The sequence below is a fragment of the Solanum lycopersicum genome, chromosome 5 (genome assembly GCF_036512215.1).
Source record: "Solanum lycopersicum chromosome 5, SLM_r2.1".
Lineage (NCBI taxonomy): Eukaryota > Viridiplantae > Streptophyta > Magnoliopsida > Solanales > Solanaceae > Solanum > Solanum lycopersicum.
The window spans coordinates 15,106,204-15,119,145 of record NC_090804.1 but is presented as its reverse complement, the minus strand read 5'-3'; the positions used below and the strand labels follow the sequence as shown (position 1 = coordinate 15,119,145).

Genomic DNA, 12,942 nt, shown 5'->3' with positions numbered 1-12,942 from the left:
AGTATTGGGTTGCCTCCTAACAAGCGTCTGATTTAACGTCGCGGCACGACTTAGGACACTTGATTACTCAGCCTTCATCAAGATGGTATGCCTCTGTCACTTCATTCACCGATGCAGTATGCTCAAAATAGAGTTTTATTCGTTCTCTATTCACCTTAAATTGCACTTCCTCCTTGGTTTTTAACTCAACTGCTCCATGAGGGAATACTTGGGTGATCAAGTAAGGGCCAGTCCGTTTGGACTTGAGCTTGCCCGGAAGACAAGGCAACCCAGATCTATCTAAAAGTACCGAATCCCCAACCATAAACTCTTGTTTTGAACTTTTTTCTTCATTCTCCTTCTTCATCTTTTCTTTGTGGGACATGGCTGATACCGATTGGAGATCACCACTCTGCCTCATGGTCCTACAAACGTTGAAGATCGCTTCTTCATTGTTCAACCGAAATTTCATCTGCCCCTTTTCCATATCAACTACGACTCTACATGTGGAAAGGAATGGCCTCCCAAGAATAATAGGCACTTCAAAATTGACTTCACAATCAAGAATAACAAAATCTGCCGGAAATATGAATGACTCCACTTTTACTAGCACATAATGGAGTATCCCCATAGGCCTTTTCACTGTTCTATCAGCCATCAGTAGCCGCATCGCAGTGGGTTTTGGATCACCCAAACCCAACTTCTTGTAAATCGAGAGGGGCATGAGATTTATGCTTGCCCCGAGATCACATAATGCTTTCCCAAAATGTAATGACCCGACTGTACAAGGAATAGTGAACGCACCCGGATCTTCTTTCTTTTGTATGAGAGATCTTGTTGCAATAGCACTACAATGCTGCAGTCTATCATCATCCTCAAAAGTTACCGATCTTTTCTTTGTAACCAGATCTTTCATAAACATGGCATAACCGGGCATTTGTTCAAGAGCTTCTACCAAAGGGACATTGATAGAAAGCTGCTTCAGCATTGTTATAAAACGCCGATATTTACCATCCTCTGTCTTTTTCACTAATCTCTGAGGGAAGGGTGGTGGTGGTATAGGCATGGGAATTACCTTCATAAGGACTTCTGCATCTTTTCCAGTGCTCTCTTCTGCTTCACCACTACCCCGTACCACCTTATCATCATCCTTTCTCACTTTTTCCTCATTAGACGGCATAGGTGGGTCAATGGTTTGCTTGCCACCACGAGTGGTGATTGCCATACAGTGTGCATCATTTTTCAGATTTTGGACAGTGTTGCTAGGAAGAGTGCCCGGTTGCCGTGTGTTCACAGTCGCAGATAATAGGGCCATTTGCAACTTGATTTGCTTAATCGATATTGCATGTGTATCAACTTTTTGCCTAATACCTGCTAAATCACACCTTAAATCTTTAATATGCTCATCACTAGCATTGAACCTCTTCATCATTTTGTGCAACATATCCTCAACTCGCGTCATACTATCTCCACCATCCCTAAGAGTAACTTCACGATTTTGAGGAGGGACATAGGGCTCATTCCTATCATTTCTGTTACCGTAGTTACCCCTGTTGAAGTTGTTGTCGCGGTTGTAGTTTCTATCTCGGACATAATGACCCTCACGGTTATAGTTACCATAGGTCCGACCTTGGTTCCCTTGACCCTGGCACCAATTATCCTGATTTGAGCCTTGGGCGCTCGGTCGGAAACCCCCCGTCTGCTCATTTACTGCATAGGAGTCCTCTGCATAATAGCATTCATCATTAGGTGGTGGTGGTCTCGACAAGTAGTTGACTCCATTTATCTTTTAATGCACCCCAGTGACATGTTTTAGTACCAACCCAAGCTCAGTTCTCATCTGAGCCATTTCTTCACGAATCTCATCTGTGGCTGGGTTGTGAGTGGACTGTACTGCGAAGGTATTTCTCTGGTATCTGTTTTCCTAGTACTCCAAGCTTTATTATTCTGGGAGATTTTCTCTAATTTTTCAGTAATCTCAACATAAGGACACTCCCCATAAGATCCACCTGCTATAGTGTCCAACACCACTTTATTATTATCGTCCTGTCCCCGATTAAAGTATTCCTTTAGTGACTCATCATCTATACGGTGATTTGGGACGCTTCTCAAGAAAGAGGTGAATCTATCCCAAGAACAACTAACTGACTCTCCTGGTAGTGCCACAAAGTTGTTCACTCTGTCTTTGTAGTTTAGTTTCTTAGAGACCGGATAGTAGCATGCTAAGAAGACATCCCTTAGTTGGTCCCAAGTGAAAATTGAGTTGTAAGGGAGCTCAGTGAACCATATAGCAGCCTCTCCCGTCAGTGACAGAGGAAACACTCTAAGCCCTATTACATCCAAGTCCAAGTCAGGCCTCCCTACACAACTTTTACACACTGCCCTTACCTTAGCTATATGGGCATGTGGATCCTCAGAAGGTAGCCCTGAAAACAAACCTCTGGTAGTGAGCATTTGCATCAGGCTACTAGTTACCACAAAAGTATGGCCTGGTGGTAAACGAGGCAAGACAAGTGGCCCATCAGAGTCTGCTATGTTGTCATAGCCTCTGTAGTATGCTTAGGGCCATGGAGCAGGATTTTGTCCCCTCTGTTGGTGTTCACCCGGAGCATCGGGTAACAACTGACCATGAACATCAATCGGAGCTGGAATGTTCTGGTTTGGATCATCATCATTGAAAACAAAGTTTCAATTCATATTGCATAGTGTACGCTCTAATTCGTGATCGTAGGGAAAAATGGGTTCTCTTCCTCTCTGTGTATTTGGCATACAAGGAGGATGGTTCTGCACAAATCAAAAACAATAAAACAAAGTAAAATCAAGAAAATATCAACTAAACTATAGTAATAAGTTTAAGTTAATCTAAAAGCTACTTTCCCCGGCAGCGGCGCCAAAATTTGATACGCTCAAACTTACTTCTCAAATAAGAAGTAAAGCGGTCGTGTCAAGTAAATAACTCAACTAGTGAGGTTGGGATCGTTCCCACGAGGAAAATAGTTTAGACTTAACTTCAATCTACTATTACTATTGTTCAGTCAATTACTTCCTTGGAAAGCAAAAACAATAAAAGGGGGGTTTCTATTTCTAAATAAATAAAAATAACTAGCGAATGTTGGAGTTTAATCAATTAATCAAAGTAACTAGGGTTTACGTGTTCCCTACAGGTTCATAACTTGATCATTCTAACTATAACAATTCTTTCCTAGTATCTTGCATGCAAAGTGATAAGTTATGTATTTCTAAATCCTTGGTCCAGCATCTAGAAAATTTCAGTCCGCACCTTGGTCCGGCTACGTGTTTTGCTATCCTAACCCTTATCTTTACCTCATATTAAGCATCATATTCGATATTTGACTAAGTTATTACCTCGTACCAATTAATACTAGCCTATTAGATAGTGTACACTAAATCTATGTTGATAATTCTTTTCCTATTATCTACCTCCTTGGTCCGGCAAGTAGCATTAAGGCGAGTTCTAACGTTGGTCATCCGTTAAAAAGACTTCTAAGCGAAAGAATTATCAATACATGCAAGACACTATTCTAGAATTGTTATTTTAGTTAGGTTTTACCTCATTATTCGCCTATGGTTCCCACAACCCTAGTTATGGAGTTTAGTTACCCATAGTCATAATCTCAATATTCAAAAATGTAATATAAGTATTCATGTACTTACTTCAATGAGAAAGAGTAAAATCCGAAAGTTCGCTTGATTAATCAACAACAATCAACAATCACTTACAAGAGTCTAAAAATATTCAAGAGTCTAACAAAGAGTCTCAAAAATAATCAAGAGTCTAACAAAGAGTATAAAAATAATCAAGAGTCTAACCCCAAAAACGAGGTTTTTCGAACTATTTACAAAAATAAAAACCTAATTAAATAAGGACTCTATTTGCTGGAAATCTGTCAAAACGCGGCTGGATCGACGGACCTAACGACGGATCATCGTGGTCACGACGGGCCGTCATGGATTCCGTCGTCCCATACTTGTGCAATTTCTTCTTCTGCTCTCTTCATTAACCTCGACGGCAGGTATGACGGATCGTCACAGGAACAACGGTCCGTCAAGGGTCTCCGTTCCAAAACACTTGAACTCTTGGAATTTGGGTACTGGACTACTTCTCTGATCTTCATGACGAACCAGCAGGACGAACCGTCATGGCTACGATGGTCCGTCACGCGCTTCGTAACCTCACACTTGGTCAAAATTCCCCATCTTCCTTCAGCAGTTGCACTACGATGCCACCTACGGGTCGTCACGAGCACGACGAACCGTCACAAGCTTGGTAGGTGGTACTTTTCTGTATTTCTTGCTCAAAAACCTCCGCATTTATCTTTTAAACATATTTCCTACAAATAAAGAGAAACTTACGTAAAAATTAGTACAAAAAGGCTTTTGAACACACTAAATTTAAGGAAAAAGCATTAAAAATACCGTGAAACCACGGTATATCAGATACTAAGGAGAAAAAATATATATAAACTGAATGAAGAATAAATGAGTAATGAGATAAAGTGAGTAAGAATGTAAATACTGAAACATAACTGAAAAGCTAAGTTGAACGCAATGGCTAAGTACTAATCATGAAAATAGCATAATGAACTGAATTCTGATGTATATACTGAAAACTTGGTCAAGTGCACTGAGATTCTAACTGTGGGAGCTATTATTAGCCGACATAAAACCACGTGAGCTAAACGTGGAGTCTTATGCATATGCCCCACTGAGAAGACCTAATAAACCTTGTCAAGGGTATAAAGACGTGATTGATATGATTTTGAAATCTTATGCCCAAAAGATGGGACTTAAAATTCTACAGGGGCACGTAGTTTTGGACTATGAGGGCACGCTGAACCCTAGTCAACTCAGTTCTAAGTCTATTACCAACTAAATATGTTTATGATACAAATGTAACTGAAATACTATATGCTCAAAATACCAACATTCTAACTGAGATTGCAACATTTATGTACTGATAATGTGACATTCAAAATCAGGAGAACGATTATCTATTTAGATGAACTAGCAAGTGTAATTCATAAACTATGAGAATCTACACAAATTAGGGTTTTCAGTTCCATACAAGAAATTCAGCAAACTTTCCAAGAAAACATGCTATTTCGGTTTATGATACTACAACAACTGAATCACAGTAAATATCCAAGGATTTAGAAACCCTAGGTCTAAGAAAGATATGGAGAATCAAGGAGTTGACCAAATTTTAGGGACCTAGTGGGTAAAAGGAACCCACTAGGGAAATTCCACATACATGGTGACAAAACATATAGAGAAATCCTTCGTTTTTGGGGCTGAAATTGAAGAACATTGTTTCCTATTCTTGAAGGAAACTAGCGTGTCTTTCTCTTTTTTAATCGTAATTTGGATAATTTTGGGAGAATGAGGGTTCAGGGTATGTCTGACTTAGTTATTAGTCTTAAACTGAATAAAATGACATAGTTTAGGCATCAAGCGACATAGTTTAAATGCGCAACACATAATTTAAAGGACCAACACAACTTTGACATTAATTTGATGACTGCCACCTACTACAAGACTGAAAGTCCGCCGGTTGACCTAACAACCATCGATAGGAGTGATCAATCAAAGCTCTCTCTGATAAGGCTTCACTAAAATGAACATAACTTCTTATTAGGAGATGGGATTTTAGAAAACTCAGCTTTTTTGGAAAAAGGATTTGATTATCTTTCATTCGATATGTCATTGGACACCGAATTCATTCTCTGATAAAATATATGACCATTTGAAGTTAAATAAATAACCAATTCCCTCCAATCGGCTGCTGACCCTCACCAACAGTCAAACCTATGATCTGTAGGTCCAACCACGTACTGTACTGGTCAACCATGGGTGGGATAAGATACCATCAAATTTTGGACCTTATTGGCGTAACCCACCTATGGTATATGGTTCTACCCATGGTGCGTGGGTGGTTCCGTCGGTACTAGCACCATTTTTTAAAAAAACTAGGGTTTTCTATAATTTGAGATCTTAGGTACTACACCAAATCATATGTCATATTGATATAATTTGAATCCACAATCTTAGACCGTTCATGGGCTATCAACATCACATGAACGAACCAAACAAAATAGCACTTCCATTTCTGCTTCATATTTAATTTGTTACCCTTGATTAAACTCATCAACTTTGCATTGATGATGTTCTTGTTCCTTGTGACTTTAAAATTAAAATTCTCACCTTGTCTAAGGACTTTGTTTAGTTTTTAATTCACGGGGTATGTTGAGTAATTCAGAATTATCATTTACACAAAATCAAATTTCATGTAATATTTTTTTATTTTTCACACGTCGCAACAATATATAATGGACAATCCGTCCATTAAACTAAAAAAAATCTAAAATATGACTCTACTGTCCAAAGCAAGTACCCTTAAATTTATTTATATTTTTTTGTTCAACCATAATATTTCTAAAGTCACGAAAATCTTTCGTCCTTGATCATATAGAGATCTTTGCTAGAAACGATTCTACCTCATCTGACCACGTTGCAAGGCCATACAACTCCCCAGAGATATTGCTTGCACAAATTGGCAATGATAAGGGGATCATCCTCATCTCTACTAGTCTCTCTACTATTCTTCTCACTATCATTTTCCCCTTTACTACGCTAAACATTGTTACTAGCATTAACACTACTGTACTGGTAATTGTCAATCTTCGTCATTGTTTTCATTTCTGAATCAAACTCGTGTTTTTCTAGTAATTTTTTTTTACAAGTTTTCAAAACTTCTTCAGCCTTTTGTTTCTTAATTTTAGAAGCAACATGAACAAATGGTTTAGTGCTTCCACCTCTTGTTTTAGCCATACTTTATAATCTACAAGCAAAAACACATTTATCAACCGCTAGTTTATTAATATAAACCGAGTAATGCTCAAATAAGTCATGCAAAATAAATAGCAGTTTCAATGAAAATCAACAATGCAATAGACATAAACATCATTAAAGTCGATCAAAGTTCAATAGAAAATTCAAATTATTAGGGGGAATAGACATAAAAACACCATTAAAGCTATCAAAGTCCTAGTAAAAATCTCTTAATCAATAGGCGAAATAGACATAAATATATAGCTACCATATAGGGCTAACTATTTTTATCCAAACAAAAACATCAATAGAAACAACAAATATTCACTAAATACGACGAAAATTTCATCCCAAACAAGAACATGAAGAAGAACAATCTATAAAATGGGGTGATTAAATCATTACACTACCATAACAAAATAAAAAATTAAATACGGCTAAAAATTACCAAAAAACAACATTAGTAAAGATTCAACTTACCAAAGATGAGAGCTTTGAACTTGGAAAAGAAGATTGACAAAAACAGATGAAGGTCTGGGAAGGGTTTGAAGAGGCTTTTTGAGTATTATACCATTCCAATAAAGGACGATGAAAAGGCTGTAAAAGTTGATGAAAAAAAAGTTTGTGGGGATGAGTAGTGTATGATTTCACAGATTTCATCTTTCAAGAATAGAAGATGTTCGTGGAAGATAAAAAACCTTTGGAGAAGAAAAAACGTCGAAAACTTTACTCAGATTGCCTCGATTCTTATCATATAATAATACTTTTTTAAAAAAATGTATTGAGATTATAGTATATTTTTGTAAACTTGTATATTTTTCCCAAGTTTTAAAAATAATAAACAAGCTCATAATTCCACATTCATAAATATACTGCAAATTTTAAAAAATACCAAAGAGACCCACGACTCCACACTTTTTCTTTTTTTAAAACCTAGATCTAAAATGAATCAAACACAAATTAAGTGGATATTGGCTAAAGTAAATCTTAAAGGTGCGCACAATACCAAATAATCTCACTACCTTTTGTTCCCTGTCATTAAGAAATCAAATTTTCTAACTATACCATCCCTAATTCAATTTCTTTTTCCACCCAAATATAATTATACTAATAAATTATATATTCTAGCAATCGATGAATACATATACAAAGATGAGATAGTAGTATACTTGAACAATGTTGTTTGTTTTCCTCCTCTGTGTGAATTTTTTGTAGGACGCCGCACGACCTGTGCAAGGAGTAAAACAAAACAAAGAAAATAATAAACACTATATTACACTAATATATTTTATTTTTTCATGGGTCAAATGACCTAAGGTATTAAATAAGGTATGAACTTAGTTTATTAACCACCAACTAAATCAATTATTTAAAAATTTTCGTCAATTAAATAATTGTAGCTACCTAATAGTTCAAAATTTTTACTTAATATTTTATAGAAAAATTCAAAATAGTCTTAATTCTCAAAATGACCTAACGGATCATTACACTTCATAAAACATCTAGAGATCTTCCTATTATAAAATGTCGAAGTAGATCATGGCAGATTAACATATTGTGCTTTAATGATCTACCTTGCACAAATAATGCCCGTGTTTCTGCTATCAAGTTATGAAGATCTTTTTTCGTCTTGCACACAACACTTTAGGTACACACTTATAAATAACATTAATTACGACATGAAATTGACCTGAACTGACTTGCATACTCTGGAACTATAATGGTAACATTGATTTGTCTTAGCAATTTACTGTTCTCCAGGAACTCTAGTACTTACTGAGTAACATCTTCCTCCACCGCACTCCAAGCATCTATGAAGGAATCCATTTCATAGTCATCTGGTTTAGGACTCTTGTTCACCTGAATACTGAACATGTTTGTTTTACTTTCTTTTGAGGGTGTAAAATTGGATACCCTATATCGAAAAAAATAGTGTATATATAAGTAAAGTGATATACGAAGTGATTAAACCATATATTCTGGACATTCTTGATATAACAAACTATTGTAGCCTAATGGTCCAAGTTGTTTTGGATGAGCTTTTGCTCATGTGTTTGAATCTCACTAGACTTTTTTTTCTTTATTTATAATTTTTAAGCACCCTTATTAAAATTTCTAGCATAACTCATTTCATCTTCCATTCCACATAAATTATACATTAGATTTCCTCATAAGTTATGTAAATAATAATTATGTAGAATTAACAAAAAATTCAATCAGTCAAAGTATAAAAGTAATATATGAATAACTTTTACACGACATTTAAAAAACTATCGATCAGACATTATATAAAATTAATGCATGAACAACTTCTATTTTATTTACAACCAAATCTGATATCAAATTAATACATGAATAACTAAGTTATTCATCATAGAATTGGAAAAGAGTTGTATTGATATGTTTAAATAATTTTACAGATTTGTTTTCCCTTGCTGGTAGTGTTTTCCATAATACTCCCTCACTTTTAAAAAGGATGACCTAGTGTGACTTGGAACGGAGTTTAAGAAAAGAAAGAAGACATTTTAATCTTGTGATTCTAAATTAAAGTTGTGTCAAATGTACCAAAATGTCCTTTAATCTTGTGGCATTAAACATACCATGTGGAAAGTTAAAGTCAAAGTATTGCCAAAAAAGGAAAGAATCATCTTTGTGAAACAGACTAAAATAAAAATAGGATCATTCTTTTTTAAACAGAGGGAGTATAAAATATGTGAAAATGAGGTTATTATTCTATAAGATGTCGAATCAAATAAACAATAGTAGTGTAGATTCTACGATTTAATAATCAAACAAAAAAAACTAGCTAAGTAATAATCCGTTTGAGAAGATCGATTTAGTCGATTTTCCATGAGACACTGACATAATCATAGTAATTAATAATGTGCTGAGATAATTGTTATGCGGTGATTTATAGGATCGATCGTTATGTAAGAATTACTTTACAATTAAATTATATTATAAAATATTTTTGTTCATGTATTGTTAATACATTTATTCTTATTTCATATTTTATGTCTCATGAAATAATATGTTAACTTTTTCCAACTTAACGATTACCTAGAATCGCCAGCCAAATGCTACATAAGATAGATATTTCTTTACAACCAACCAAACATTACATATAATTCACTCCAACTACTTATTTTATTTGATTCAAAAGGCAAATCCCAATCCTTCTAAAATTAGTCGTATGGAATGGAACGTTTGTGAAATAATATTTTGAATATGGGTAATTTTCTAATTAAAAAAAAATGATATTTAACGTAGATTTTTCTATAAAGCTCCTTATCTCACATTTTTTTCTTTTGAAATTTACTCACCTGCCTCTAATCAAACATAATGACGCCTCGATATAACGTTTATACTTGCACATTATTTTTTTCAATCATTCCTACCATACTACCCAAAAAATGGGCCCCAACCACACGACCCCTAAAAATAGTCACCATCAATATAATATAATTTAAGCATATAATATCCGTTACGTATTTTCGTTTGACAAATTGATCCCCTATACCTAACTAGTCCCTACCCAGCCACTTGTCAAATAATTGAATTAATAGATAAGAACAATGACCTAACGATTAAAACAATTGACAAGAAGTTAATCACTAAACAACCATGAACAATAATTAATTAAAAAATATTTCAAAACACATACTACATATGTTTAACTAATGACATCAAAAGGAATGTATAATGAAATCCCAAATAAATTTTACATCAAGAAATTAAAATAAACATAACATTATTACAAGGTAGAAAAAGCAAATACACTCGTAGGGAAATTGGCGTCACTTGTTAGAAACAAGCATCCAAGACACAACAGCAACACAAGGCGGCACAGCTGCAACAAACCACAAAAGAAAATGTAATTTCGTGGGGAAAAAAAAAAGCTAATCAAATTTGAGCATGCAATAAGTACCAACAATTTTCCCATTGCTTGCTAGCTTTTGGTTTGGGTATAGTAGCTACTGGACTTTAAAAATTTAAAGGAACAATCCCAAAATGATACAACTTGTAATTCCAATACTACAAGAGAAAGTGAAGATTTTTTTATAATTTGTATGTGATCATTTCATTAATATCCTTATTATACTTTATTTCACTTTGTTGTAAATTGTTTGACTTCAATTTTCTTTTGACTTTTGACTAAGAAATAAGTGATGCGATACAAGATAGGTTTGTTGACATGAAAGATCTTAATTGTGTGAGATACAAAATATTTTTTTTTTCTATAAAGGAAAAATTAATTGGGTGAGACAATAGTTATTTATTCTTCTTGTTTTGTGGGTCAACAAATTGATTCAAAGTTCGTGCACGCAAAAGATGAAATTTGGGTCCACCCACTTAATAAGCAAAAAGGAGCTGAGATTTCATACATACTAGCTTATTAGAATTAGGCAATATTAAAAATGCACATATTAGTAGGTAGCTATTAATCCATTTTTTATATTGACGTAAAATAAGATATTTTTTTCATTTTATCTCATTTTATGTGAGTTTATTCAATTCGATAAGAAGTTTAAAAAAGAGAAAATGACTTATAAAATTTATAATTCAAAAAGAATGACATAAATTTGTGTGATTATAAACTATTTTATTAAAAATAATAATTATATTATAATTAAATTATTACTTAACATAAAAATATTTCATTCATTTCAAGAATCACCGAAAAAGAAAGTGTACTTTTAGATATAACCCTTCTAATATACATCACTAGAAAAAAAAAATTAATTGACTGCAAAAGTATTTGCAATAGTTATTAATTTTCTTTTTTTTTTAAAAAAAAAAGAAGAAGCAGAGAATGGAATTACTAACCATCCTTTCCAAAATCCATCGCCTCTGGATTGAGTAGTAAGTGGAACAGATGAATGGGATTGTACATCTCTAGTTGGATAACCAGCTGGTGGTGGTGGTGCCACAAAAGCACTTGCCTGCTGCTGTGCCTGTGATGATCCTGATTCAGCCTGCTTTTGGTTGTAGCTATTCATCTTCAAGATGTAGATCGATATCAAACTTTTCAAATTAATTAAATATGTAAATATTGTTGATGTTTTGTGCCTATGTTTTGGTGTGTATATATAGTTGTTATTTAGAGTTTGGGAGGAAGAAGAGGAGGAAAGTTCACAAATGTGGAGTTGTTCAACACATGAATAAAAGTAACACACGTAACTTAAACACCCTAATTAAGACCTGCTACATTTATTAAATAATATCTCTTTCTCTCTCTCTCTCTCTCTCTCTCTCTCTCTCTCTCTCTCTCTCTCTATATATATATATATATATATATATATATATATATATATATATATATATATATATATATATATATATATATATATATATATATATATAGGATGATATTTTTTAAAGATTGAAATGAAAAAAAAACACTAATCAAATAAAACATATGAAAATTCTATTATAGTTCTTCTATATATAGCAATATTAAATATTAATATCACTATATATTTATAAAGTACTTTCATTGGCACACATTTTTAGATTCGATTTTTTTAAATTTTATATACTAAAATAAGTTGTAAATCATTATGAACATATACTTATTTTATCACCACTAAAATGAAAAAGTTGAAGTTAATTGTCCTTTTTTAGAAACTGGTTAAAAAGAAGGTCAAGATAAGTTTGTTTCCTGATTTAGCTTATGTTTGTGTGTAAATGAATTTCAATTTTTACACGTACTATTATACAAGGTTAATACGTTCATGTATAATATTGTATGTATTAGTTAGTAAGTTATTTTGGTTAATTATATTGTAGTTTTCTATTTAATACGTTATAAGTTGCTTACTTAATTATTTTAGGGAAACTTTCACAACTAGTCATTATATTTAAAATTATTATTTAATTTAACTAAAGTTTAATAATTACAAATAGTAGCTAGTTACTACAGCTATAATAGCTTATAAAAAAAGAATTCAATTTTTTAAAAGTAAATGACGATAATCGGAGGGCATAAATATCTTAATTCACGCAGCAAAATTGAGTACATTCCTTCTGCAATAGAATTGAGTACTTTCCTTTTGCAACAGAATTGAATAACTCTGATCTCAAATCACCGCCGATAATTCAATTTTCTTCTGA

The 12,942-nt window shown here is 33.6% G+C and overlaps 1 protein-coding gene across 1 annotated transcript; it reads right to left on the bottom strand.

Annotated features, from left to right (window-relative positions):
• Window positions 1-10,435: 10,435 nt before the first annotated feature.
• On the bottom strand, window positions 10,436-12,055 carry LOC101255096 (protein CYSTEINE-RICH TRANSMEMBRANE MODULE 4). The gene is made up of 2 exons (XM_004239200.5): window positions 11,656-12,055; window positions 10,436-10,678 (listed from the first exon to the last, which is right to left on the bottom strand). The coding sequence occupies exons 1-2, from the start codon at window positions 11,826-11,828 to the stop codon at window positions 10,633-10,635; spliced, it is 219 nt and encodes a 72-aa protein (XP_004239248.1). The 5' UTR covers window positions 11,829-12,055; the 3' UTR covers window positions 10,436-10,632.
• Between the last annotated feature and the right edge of the window lie 887 nt (window positions 12,056-12,942).